The sequence below is a fragment of the Somniosus microcephalus genome, chromosome 4 (genome assembly GCF_052327205.1).
Source record: "Somniosus microcephalus isolate GS21.2 chromosome 4, FLI_Smic_1.0, whole genome shotgun sequence".
Classification (NCBI taxonomy): Eukaryota; Metazoa; Chordata; class Chondrichthyes; order Squaliformes; family Somniosidae; genus Somniosus; species Somniosus microcephalus.
This window is the reverse complement of record NC_140990.1, coordinates 338,476,172-338,488,889: the sequence shown is the minus strand read 5'-3', so window position 1 is coordinate 338,488,889 and position 12,718 is coordinate 338,476,172. Positions and strand designations below refer to the sequence as shown.

The 12,718-nt window shown below is 50.8% G+C and overlaps 1 protein-coding gene across 1 annotated transcript in view; it reads right to left on the bottom strand.

The window, feature by feature from the left end:
• aamp (angio-associated, migratory cell protein) overlaps nucleotides 1–12,718 on the bottom strand; it is a 53,007-nt gene that overhangs the window by 16,690 nt on the left and 23,599 nt on the right. Inside the window, exons 9-10 of the mRNA XM_085986943.1 lie at nucleotides 11,967–12,057; nucleotides 7,252–7,406 (exon numbers count right to left, since the gene is read on the bottom strand). Coding sequence (XP_085843069.1) covers nucleotides 7,252–7,406; nucleotides 11,967–12,057 — 246 coding nt within the window. The remainder of the gene's footprint in view (nucleotides 1–7,251; nucleotides 7,407–11,966; nucleotides 12,058–12,718) is intronic.

The following is a 12,718-nucleotide window of genomic DNA, read 5'->3' as shown; positions in this document are numbered from 1 at the left end:
ATATAAGCCTGTGTATTGTGTATATCCTTTAGACCCCCCCCCTGCAGACTTGCTTAGTAAATACCTATGAACCAACTCCTGTCTTCAGTGTCTTTATCTACACACGGACACTACAGTGGCGACGAAGTGGAAACGGACTTACCTGCAATTCGGCAGCACCTCAAGGACATCGATTCCTCCAGCGTCCAGAAGACTCAAGGAAGTAAGAGAAACTGTGGTTTCACCAGCTGGCCAAGCTGGTGACAGGTACTGCGCTAATCCTTCCTGGGCGTCAGGCTGGGGCTCCAGCGGCGGGCTCTACAGCTGAGGCAAGCAGCGAAATCGGAGGCAAGCAATAACGGACTGGGAGGGTGCACTCGGGAGACGGCCGGCGCGGCAAGCAGGTCAGCATTTAGACCTCCGTCGGGAATGAGTCTCCAACAGTGAATAAACGGAAACCACAGTAAAACAGCGTTGTTATCGGTAGCAGTGGCGGGGAAGCGCGGGAAGCGCCATATCGTTGCTACAGAGAAAAAAAAAGCGCGGGAAGCGCCATATCTTTTTTTTGAAATGCCTAAGTCTGGCAATATTGATGCTTTTGATAACGAAACAAAGCCTAACTTTGGCAATATTGATGTTTTTGATAACAAGATAGAGGATTGGACCACATATGTAGAAAGAGTGGAGGTGTTTTGCACCGCAAATGGAATAGAAGATGAAAAAAAAGCTTCAGTTCTTCTGGATCTAATGGGCGCAGAAACATACAAGCTGTTACGCAACTTAATCACTCCAGCCGAACCGATGGACAAGAATTTTGAAGAGATTGTTGATACCCTACACTGCCAATTCGAGGCAGGACTGGCAGATTCTCTGCAAGACAAATTCATCTGCGATCCCCTAAGTGTAGAAACACAAAAGAAGGTATCTTCTAGAAAAGATTCAACACTGGACAAGGCTTTCAGTGCAATAGGAGTGGCAAAGATAAAGCAAAGGCCACAGGACTTCGGCACCCATGAAATGACACGGGGTTTCAAGAAATGTTATCGATGCGGCAGATCCAACCATGACCAGAGGGATTGCTGGTTCAAAGAAAAAGCATGCAAGCGATGCGGAAAGATAGGACACATTCCACGTGTATGCCGATCTGAAAATAAAAAATCCACTAACGGGAAAAGAATCAATAAGGAAAAGCACAGAAAGGTACAAATGATGACGGACAGTAGCTCCAAAGACCAGAAGAGCGATAGCGACTCTGGGAACAAGAGACTAAGCTCTCTCAAATTACACAATGTAATTGCCAATGAAGATTACCAAACCATTTGGGTTACCCTCACAATAGCAGGGTCCCCAGTTAAAATGGAGCTAGATACAGGATCAGCTCTAACCGTGATAAATCGACGAGATTACGAGAGGCTATTTTCGCATATACCTCTAAAAGACACATCCATTATCTTAAAAACATATACGGGGCAGAAAGTCTACCCCAAAGGAAAAATAAGGGTGCCTGTGGTATACAACGGCAAAGAAATACAAAAGTTGTATTTATACATTCTACAAGATGGTGGTCCACCGTTGTTGGGACGTGAATGGATAAGGAAGATACGTTTAGACTGGCACTCCATTCAGGCACTGACGGTGACCAGTAAGGAAAAAAACAATGATGACATCATACCTGAACGATTAAAAGACATCTTGGCCAACGCCAAAGAAGTGTTTCAAGAGAAACTAGGAACCTTGAAAGGCATCACCGCCTCAATAAAAGTGGAAGATACAGCAATTCCAAAAATTTTTAAGGCAAGACCGGTGCCATACGCAATACGTCCGGCAGTCGAGGCAGAGCTGAAGAATTTGGAAAAGGCAGGCGTATTATCCAAAGTAGATTGGAGCGAATGGGCAACACCCATCGTTCCAGTCATGAAAAAAGCATTGAAAAATAACTCTGAGGAACAGAGAAAAATTCGCATCTGTGGGGACTTTAAGGTGACTGTAAACCCGGTCCTTCACACGGTACAGTATCCTCTTCCGAGGATAGAAGATATTTTCGCCTCACTATCCGGAGGGAAACGTTTCACAAAAATTGACTTGGCACAGGCATATCTACAGATGGAGGTTGAGGAGACCTCTAAAAAGTATCTCACAATAAACACACACAAAGGCCTGTACCAGTACAATCGACTGGTTTTTGGAGTAGCATCAGCTCCAGCTATCTGGCAAAGAGCTATGGAGCAAGTCCTGCAAGGGATTCCGGGGACTCAATGCTACCTAGACGACATCCTTATAACAGGAGAAAACGACAACGAGCACCTTGCCAATTTGGAGCAGGTGCTCACTAGGCTGAAAGAACGGGGCCTACGAGCAAATCGCCCCAAGTGCGAATTTTTCCAAAATCAGATATCATATTGTGGCCACATAATTAATAAGGAAGGGTTGCATAAGTCACCTGAAAAAATTGAAGCAGTTATAAAAGCCCCAGCACCTGAAAATGTTTCACAATTCAGGTCATTCCTGGGATTAATAAATTACTATCATAAATTTTTACCGAACTTATCAACTATTCTACACCCTCTTAATGATCTTCTACAGACAGGAGTGATTTGGAAATGGAACGAAGACTGTAAACGTGCCTTCCATAAATGTAAAGACTTAATCACATCCGAGAAAGTTTTGGCTCATTACAACCCATCACTACCAATCAGACTGGCGTGCGATGCATCCCCTTACGGCATAGGAGCGGTATTATCCCATAGATTCCCTGATGGCTCAGAACGGCCGATAGCTTTTGCGTCACGCTCATTAAACTCAGCTGAGCGTAACTATGCCCAAATAGACAGGGAAGCACTCAGCCTGGTATGGGGAGTGAAGAAATTCAACCATTACCTACACGGACAAAAATTTACCTTGCTGACTGACCATCAACCCCTCATCTCCATATTCAACCCTAAAAAAGGTGTCCCCATTATGACGGCACAAAGACTACAGAGGTGGTCCCTTTTTCTAGGGGCACACCAATACAACATTGAATACAAAGGGTCAAAACAGCATGGGAATGCTGACGGCTTATCGCGCCTACCGTTGCCAACGATAGAAGAGGCACCTACAGTAGACCCAGTAGAGATATTCCACTCTACCATAGTGGAATGTCTACCGGTGACAAATTCTGCCATTGAAAGGGAGACAAGAAATGACCCTACTCTCTCACGGGTCTACGATTTAACAGTGAAGGGATGGCCAGCACATGGCGAGCCACTGTTGCCAGCATTCTCGCAAAGAAGAGAACAGCTGTCAGTGTGCCGAGGAACCTTGATGTGTGGATCCAGAGTGGTGATTCCACCCAAACTCCAGGATAAAGTGCTAAAGGAGCTTCACGAGGGGCATCTGGGTGGAGTGAAAATGAAGAACCTAGCTAGGGCGTTTGTATGGTGGCCAGGTATCGATGGAGACATCGAAGAAATGACCAAGAGCTGCCTAGGATGCCAGAAGGTCCAAAACGCTCCACCACAAGCCCCTCTACATCCACGGGAGTGGCCCTCATCTCCCTGGTAAAGGGTGCACATCGACTTTGCTGGTCCATTTATGGACTCAATGTTTCTAATCGCAGTTGATGCACACTCCAAGTGGCCGGAGGTAATAAAGATGTCCTCCACCACCACGGAAAAAACCATCACAGTATTAAGGACCATATTTGCCAGGAATGGGCTGCCGGAACAGATATGTTCTGATAATGGACCGCAATTTGTGTCCGAAGAATTCAGAAAGTTCTTAAAGAACAATGGGGTAAAGCACTACACCTCCGCCCCATACCATCCCGCCACCAATGGATTGGCTGAAAGGTTTGTCCAGACCTTCAAGAAGGCCATAAAGGCCATGAGCAATGAAGACATAAAACTTCAGCACAAGGTGGATAACTTCTTATTTGCATATAGGAATGCAACACATATGGTTACTAACCAAACTCCCGCCATGATGTTCTACAATAGAAACCTAAGATGCCGGCTGGATTTGGTCAAGCCCAACATCCGAAGGGACGTGGAGAACCGGCAGTTTCAGGGCATGAATGAAAAGCCAACTAGGACCTTCCAGATAGGCCAACCGGTTTTGGCCCGGGACTACCGTACCGAGAAATGGCAGCCTGGAACTATCTGCACACGACTAGGACCACTGATGTATACCGTGGACATCGGAGAAAGCATAATAAGACGCCATGCTGACCAAATCATCAAGTCATCCGAAAAGGGACAACCTACACCACCACTCTATACATCTAACGATGAAGTAGATATACCCATATCTACCTCCGATCCGGTGAGACTGGAACCCGATGAACCCGACACTGGCATTCAAGCCGAATCAGCCTTGCCAGAAGAACCTACTACACCACCAGAAACTACTACACCCCCGAGGCGTTATCCGGACCGAGTCAGGAAGCCTCCTGAGAGACTAACTTATAATTAATTAATACAGCAATGTATCTTATTTTGCATATAACATTTAATTAATAATTACTTAAAATATGATGTACTAGTTAGCTAGAAGGGGAGGAATTGTGGTGTATGTGCCTTTAAGAGCAATGGTGGTGTATGTGCCTTTAAGAGCCCCAGGTGTGCGTAATGCCGGTAATTGCCACTTGGGCTATATAAGCCTGTGTATTGTGTATATCCTTTAGACCCCCCCCCCCAGACTTGCTTAGTAAATACCTATGAACCAACTCCTGTCTTCAGTGTCTTTATCTACACACGGACACTACAATATTGATCAAGGAAATTCTCCTCAACACATTTCAGAAATTCCTCCCCTCCTTTCCCTTATCCCAATCGATATTTGGGTAACTAAAGTCCCCCAATATCACCACTCTATAGCTCTGCGATTTCCCTGCAGATTTGTTCCTCTACTTCCCTCTCACTATTTGGAGGCCTATAGAATACGCCAATAGCGCGATCATAGCCTTTTTGCTCCTCAACTCTAACCAAATGGATTCTGTCCTTGTCCCCTCAAGAACATCCCCCCTTTCCAACACTATAATGTCCTCCTTAATCAGCACTGCCACCCCATCTCCCTTCATATCTTTTCTGACACAAAGCTGGGTGGGCGTGTGTGCTGTGAGGAGGATGCCGAGAAACTCCAGTATGATTTGGACAGGTTGGGTGATTGGGCAGATGCATGGCAGATGCAGTATAATGTGGATAAATGCGAGGTTATCCACTTCGGTGGCAAGAACAGGAAGGCAGATTATTATCTGAACGGCAATAGATTGGGAAAAGGGGAAGTGCAACGAGACCTGGGTGTCCTTGTGCACCAGTCGCTGAAGGTAAGCATGCAGGTGCAGCAGGCGGTTAAGAAGGCAAATGGTATGTTGGCCTTCATAGCGAGAGGATTCGAGTACAGGAGCAAGGATGTCTTGCTGCAGTTGTACAGGGCCTTAGTGAGACCACATCTTGAGTATTGTGTGCAGTTTTGGTCGCCTTATCTGAGGAAGGATGTTCTTGCCATGGAGGGAGTGCAGCGAAGATTCACCAGACTGATACCTGGGATGGCAGGAATGACGTATGAGGAGAGATTGGGTCGATTAGGCTTATATTCGCTAGAGTTTAGAAGAATGAGGGGATCTCATTGAAACTTATAAAATTCTAACAGGACTAGACAGACTAGATGCAGGCAGGATGTTCCCGATGGCGGGGGAGTCCAGAACCAGGGGTCACAGTCTAAGGATAAGGGATAAGCCATTTAGGACTGAGATGAGGAGGAATATCTTCACCCAGGGAGTGGTGAACCTGTGGAATTCTCTACCACAGAAGGCAGTAGAGGCCAATTCATTAAATATATTCAAGAAGGAGTTGGATATATTTCTTGAGGCTAAAGGGATCAATGGATATGGGGAGAAGGCAGGGACCGGGTACTGAATTTGGATGATCAGCCATGATCTCATTGAATGGCGGAGCAGGCTCGAGGGGCCGAATGGCCTACTCCTGCTCCTATCTTCTATGTTTCTATGAACACCTTGTACCCTTGAATATTAAGTGCCCAGTCCTCACCGTTTTTAAGCCACGTTTCCGTTATTGCCACACGACTAATTGTGCCTGTAGCTCACCAACCTTATTCACCACACTTTGTGCGTTTACGTACATGCATTCTAAACCCATTTTTGAATTTTTCGGAGCCTTTCTTAGTCTGCTCCTATCTAATACGGTACTATTTCCACCTCTAGTACTACTTTCTTCTCAAGTACTGTCCAACTCACTCACTCTTTTATGCACCTTATTCCTCTTTTCTACTCCTATATGCTGGTGCCCATCCCCCTGCCAAGCTAGTTTAAACCCTCCCCAACAGCACTAACAAACCTCCCCGCGAGAATATTGGTCCCGGCTCTGTTGAGGTGTAACTCGTCCGGCTTGTACAGGTCCCACCTTCCCCAGAAACGGTCCCAATGCCTCAGGAATCTAAAGCCCTCCCTCCTGCACCATCTCTCCAGCCACGCATTCATCTGTTCTATCCTCCTATTCCTGTATTCACTAGCACGTGGCACTGGGAGTAATCCGGAGATTACTACCTTTGAGGTCCTGCTTTTTAATCTCTTTCCTGGCTCCCTATAGTCTGCCTGCAGGACCTCATCCCTCTTTCTGCCTATGTCATTGGTACCGATATGGACAACGACCTCTGGCTGTTCACCCTCCCCCCTCAGAGTGTCCTGCAGCTGCTCAGTGACATCATTGACCCTGGCACCAGGGAGGCAACATACCATCCTGGAGTCACGTCTGCATCCACAGAAACGCCTGTCTGTTCCCCTAACCAATGAACCCCCTACCACTATTGCTCTTCCGCTCTTCTTCCTCCTCCCGTGCAGCTGAGCCACCCGCGGTGCCGTGGTCTTGGCTCTGGCTGCTCTCCCCAGAGGAGCCATGACCCCCACCAGTTTCCAGAACTGTGAACCGGTTAGCGAGTGAGATGCACTCTGGGGATTCCTGCCCTACCTGCCTGGTCCTCCGCCTCTGTCTAGTGGTCACCCATTCCCTCTCTGCCTGCACATTGAGGCTGCGGGGTGACCACTTCCAGAAACGTGCTTTCCAAGTATTTCTCAGCCTCGCGGATGCACTGTAGTGACTCCAGCTGCCGCTCAAGCTCCGAAACCCGGAGCTCGAGTTGCTGCAGTTGGCGACACTTCCTGCACACGTGGTCACCCAGGATATCCCACATGGCACAGGATGGGCAAATCGCGCAGTCCTGGCCGCTCTGGGCCTCTAGTGGTAGAAGGGCTGAAACAGAGACAGAGACACTCACTTATTCACCACAAAGTCCAGGATTTCTGCTGCGTGGCCGCAGCATTCACTCTCCATTCTTCCCGACCGGGCGTCCCAGATGCGCACGGCTCCGTCAAGGCTCCCAGTGTATATAATTGGCGAGTGGTCCTCCCACAGCAGCTGCACGATGCCGGCCTGAAAGATGGAAAAACTGGTCAGCAACATTCCCGTTGATGCTGTGCCACTGCGCAGCGGTCCGGAGGTCCCGCGCAGGCTTTTAACTGGGAAAAATCGCGCATGCGCGAAAATCTGAATGGGCCGCGCAGCCACTTAAAGGGACTGCACACCCAAAACAAAATTAGAGGGAACATTGCTTGTCAGCTTGTGCCTCTGAGTCAGAAGGTCGTGAGTTCAAGTCCCACTCCAGGACTTGGGCACAAAAATCTAGGCTAACATTCAGTACAGTACTGAGCCGCGGCACTGTCGGAGGTGCCATCTTTCGGATGAGACGTTAAACCGAGGCCCCGTCCGCTTTCTCAGGTGGACGTAAAAGATCCCATGGCCACTATTTCGAAGAAGAGCAGGGGAGTTATCCCCGGTGTCCTGGCCAATAATTATCCCTCAATCAACATAACAAAAAGATTATCTAGTCATGATCACATTGCTGTCTGTGGGAGCTTGCTGTGCACAAATTGTCTGCCGCGTTTCCTACATTACAACAGTGACTACACTTTAAAAATATTTCACTGGCTGTAAAAAGCTTTGGGATGTCCGGTGATCGTGAAAAGCGCTATAGAAATGCAAGTCTTTTTTTCCAGAGAGCCCACCCCATGAATCGTGCAGATCACCAGCGCAGTGAGTGACCGCCCATCCCCACCAGTCAGAGAGTGATCGCCCCTCCCCACCGGTCAGAGAGTGACCGCCCATCCCCACCGGTCAGAGAGTGACCACCCATCCCCACCGGTCAGAGAGTGATCGCCCCTCCCCACCGGTCAGAGAGTGACCGCCCATCCCCACCGGTCAGAGAGTGACCACCCATCCCCACCGGTCAGAGAGTGACCACCCATCCCCACCGGTCAGAGAGTGATCGCCCATCCCCACCGGTCAGAGAGTGATCGCCCCTCCCCACCGGTCAGAGAGTGATCGCCCATCCCCACCGGTCAGAGAGTGATCGCCCCTCCCCACCGGTCAGAGAGTGACCACCCATCCCCACCGGTCAGAGAGTGACCGCCCATCCCCACCGGTCAGAGAGTGACCGCCCATCCCCACCGGTCAGAGAGTGACCGCCCATCCCCACCGGTCAGAGAGTGATCGCCCCTCCCCACCGGTCAGAGAGTGACCGCCCATCCCCACCGGTCAGAGAGTGACTGCCCATCCCCACCGGTCAGAAAGTGATCGCCCCCCCCCCCCACCGGTCAGAAAGTGATCGCCCCCCCCCCCACCGGTCAGAGAGTGACCGCCCATCCCCACTGGTCAGAGAGTGACCGCCCCCTCTCCCACCAGTCAGAGTGACCCCCTCCCCACCGGTCAGTGACCCCTGCCCCACCAATCAGAGTGACCGCCCCCTCCCCACTGGTCAGAGAGTGACCGCCCTCTCCCCACCGGTCAGAGAGTGACCGCCCCCTCCCCACCATCAGAGAGTGACTGCCCCCTCCCCACCGGTCAGAGAGTGACCGCCCCCTCCCCACTGGTCAGAGAGCGACCGCCCCACCGGTCAGAGAGTGACCGCCCCCTCCCCACCGGTCAGAGAGTGACCGCCCCCTCCCCACCGGTCAGAGAGTGACCGCCCCCTCCCCCACTGGTCAGAGTGACCGCCCCCTCCCCCACCGGTCAGAGAGTGACTGCCCCCTCCCCACCGGTCAGAGAGTGACCGCCCCCTCCCCAACCGGTCAGAGTGACCGCCCCCTCCCCCACTGGTCAGAGTGACCGCCCCCTCCCCCACCGGTCAGAGTGACCGCGCCCTCCCCCACTGGTCAGAGAATGACTGCCCCCTCCCCACCGGTCAGAGAGTGACCGCCCCCTCCCCCACCGGTCAGAGAGTGACCGCTCCCTCCCCCACCAGTCAGAGAGTGACTGCCCTCTCCCCACGAATCGTCCAGGCTCTAAACATGGTGACCGAACTCTCTGGCCTGCCCGCACCCAGGTCCGTGACCTTTTCAGCGTTTGCGGAATGGCTCGCGGGACTGAGCCAGGACCTGCCAGGTTCAATCCCAGGACCCTCACAGAGACCATCTCCCGATGAGCAGGTTAAAAGTCAGAGCGCGTCACGAGAAAGTCAGTTGGCCAATGTAGGATCCTAGAATCAGGTAAAGGCCCCTCATAGAGTCATACAACACAGAAAGAGGCCCTTCCTGGGTGACAGAGCGGTGACCATCCTCCATCCCCAATACCAACAGCTCTCCCCTCGATCAGCACAAATAATCCAGGGATCAGAAACCCAGCACACAGCTCAGTTTACAATTTCAGTTCGACCAGTCACAGAATAGTCATCGACTAGGCTTGTTTAAATTACTGAGGGATGATCTAATTCAGCTGTTTAAGATGATTAAAGGATAGAGAGAGAGAGAGAAACTATTTCCTCTGGTGGGGGGAGTCCAGAACAAGGGGGCAGAACCTTAAAATTAGAGCCAGGCCGTTCAGGGGTGATGTCCGGAAGCACTTCTTCACACAAAGGGGGGTGGAAATCTGGAACTCTCTCCCCCAAAAAGCTGCTGTGGCTGAGGGGGGTTAACTGACAATTTCAAACGTGAGATGGGTAATTTTTTGGGGTAAAGCAATTATGGGAAATGGAACCAGGGCTGAGATACAGACCAGCCATAATCTGACTGAATGGCAGGACAGGCCGGAGAGGCAGAACATAGAAACATAGAAGAAACATAGAAGATAGGAGCAGGAGTAGGCCATTCGGCCCCTCGAGCCTGCTCCGCCATTCAATGAGATCATGGCTGATCATCCAAATTCAGTACCCTGTCCCTGCTTCCTCCCCATACCCCTTGATCCCTTTAGCCTTAAGAAATATATCCAACTCCTTCTTGAATATATTTAATGAATTGGCCTCAACTGCCTTCTGTGGTAGAGAATTCCACAGGTTCACCACTCTCTGGGTGAAGAAATTCCTCCTCATCTCAGTCCTAAATGGCTTACCCCTTATCTTTAGACTGTGACCCCTGGTTCTGGACTCCCCTGCCATCGGGAACACCCTTCCTGCATCTAGTCTGTCTAGTCCTGTTAGAATTTTATAAGTTTCAATGAGATCCCCTCTCATTCTTCTAAACTCTAGCGAATATAAGCCCAATCGACCCAATCTCTCCTCATACGTCATTCCTGCCATCCCAGGTATCAGTCTGGTGAATCTTCGCTGCACTCTCTCCATGGCAAGAACATCCTTCTTCAGATAAGGCGACCAAAACTGCACACAATACTCAAGGTGTGGTCTCACCAAGGCCCTGTACAACGGCAGCAAGACATCCTTGCTCCTGTACTCGAATCCTCTCGCTACGAAGGCCAACATACCATTTGCCTTCATAACCGCCTGCTGCACCTGCATGCTTACCTTCAGCGACTGGTGCACAAGGACACCCAGGTCTCGTTGCACTTCCTCTTCTCCCAATCTATTGCCGTTCAGATAATAATTTGCCTTCCTGTTTTTGCCACCGAAGTGGATAACCTCACATTTATCCACATTATACTGCATCTGCCATACATCTGCCGAATCACCCAACCTGTCCAAATCATACTGAAGTTTCTCTGCATCCTCCTCACAGCACACACTCCCACCCAGCTTTGTGTCATCTGCAAACTTGGAGATATTACATCTAGTTCCCTCGTCTAGATCATTAATATATACAGGAAACTTTCTGGTATCCGGTACCGACGGGACCGAGCTGGTGCCGTACCATCAAAACTGCCGTAGAAACCAGCGCTAATGTTAAAACATACGGAGCTCCGTGTGAATCAACAAACCCTGTTAGCAACAGCTTCAAAACAGTCGGCCGCAGCTTAAAAGCGTCTCTAGCTAAGCAACAGCTTCAGCTAGACCTTGCAGAGCCTGACTGGAAAAAAAAAGCAACGAGAAGTAAAGAAACTTATAGGAAACGGCTCCTGAATTTTGCCGGTAGATAGAGCTTTCCGGACATTTAACCTCCGGTTAAACGAAAGTTTCCTGTATTGTGAATAGCTGGGGTCCTAGCACCGATCCCTGCGGTACCCCACTAGTCACTGCCTGCCACTCGGAAAAAGACCCGTTTATTCCAACGGCCTCCTCCTCTTCCCATGAATTACAACAGACCTTTGCAAAGCACCTCCTGGGTAATGAAACCTTCCACGGAGCTTTACAGCAGCAGTGGAAACCAAGCAGGAGAGGAGATCCGGAGATCCGGAACAGTGACCGAGCACCCAGACACGAGCTTTGTGGCTTCTGAAGGTGAGGACAGAGGCAGCGAGGGAAGGAGGTCCGGATAAAGAATCTCAGCCGCATCACTGGGCTCACTGGAAACCCAACACGCGGCAGCGTACGACACAGGTTCACATCCACAGCCCCAATCCCAAGCTTCAGTTGTACCCACGCTGGGCGAAGGCCTAGTCCTCCCCCGGGGTGGGGGTCAGCAGGGTCAGGATGTTCTCTAGCGACACCCACTGGCTGCCTAGGCACTGACATGGGCCCAGAAGCTGAATGATCGGCAGGAGAAGGACTCAACCCAGCAAGACGAGGCTAACGAGGGGAAGGGCAGGTCAGCGCTTGCAGGGCTCGCTTACCTGAAGCTGCCACTTGTGTCGTAGCGTCTGCGACGGAACATCCCAGATCCCTATGGTTCCGTCCAAATAGCCAACGGCAACCAAAGGAAGCCTGCAGGAGCCAAGCAAAGAACAATTTAAAGTTATAGTAAGATTCCAGCATTACTTTAAAAAAAGACATTCCTGGGATGTGGGCGTTGCTGGCAAGGCCGGCATTTATTGCTCATCCGTAGTTGCCCTTGAGAAGGTGGTGGTGAGCCGCCGCCTTGAACCGCTGCAGTCCGTGTGGTGAAGGTGCTCCCACAGTGCTGTTAGAGAGGGAGTTCCAGGATAGTCAGCTGTGGCTCAGTGGGCAGCACCCTCGCCCTCTGAGTCAGAGGGTTGTGGGTTCAAGTTCCACTCCAGAGACTTGTGCACAAAAAAATCTAGGCCGACACTCCCAGTGCAGTACTGAGGGAGCGCCGCACTGTTGGAGGGGCAGTACTGAGGGAGCGCCGCACTGTCGGAGGGTCAGTACTGAGGGAGCGCTGCACTGTCAGGGGGCAGTACTGAGGGAGTGCTGCACTGTCGGAGGGGCAGTACTGAGGGAGCGCTGCACTGTCGGAGGGGCAGTACTGAGGGAGCGCTGCACTGTCGGAGGGGCAGTACTGAGAGAGCGCCGCACTGTCGGAGGGGCAGTACTGAGGGAGCGCCGCACTGTCGGATGGGCAGCACTGAGGGAGCGCCGCACTGTCGGAGGGGCAGTACTGAGGGAGCGCCGCACTGTCGGATGG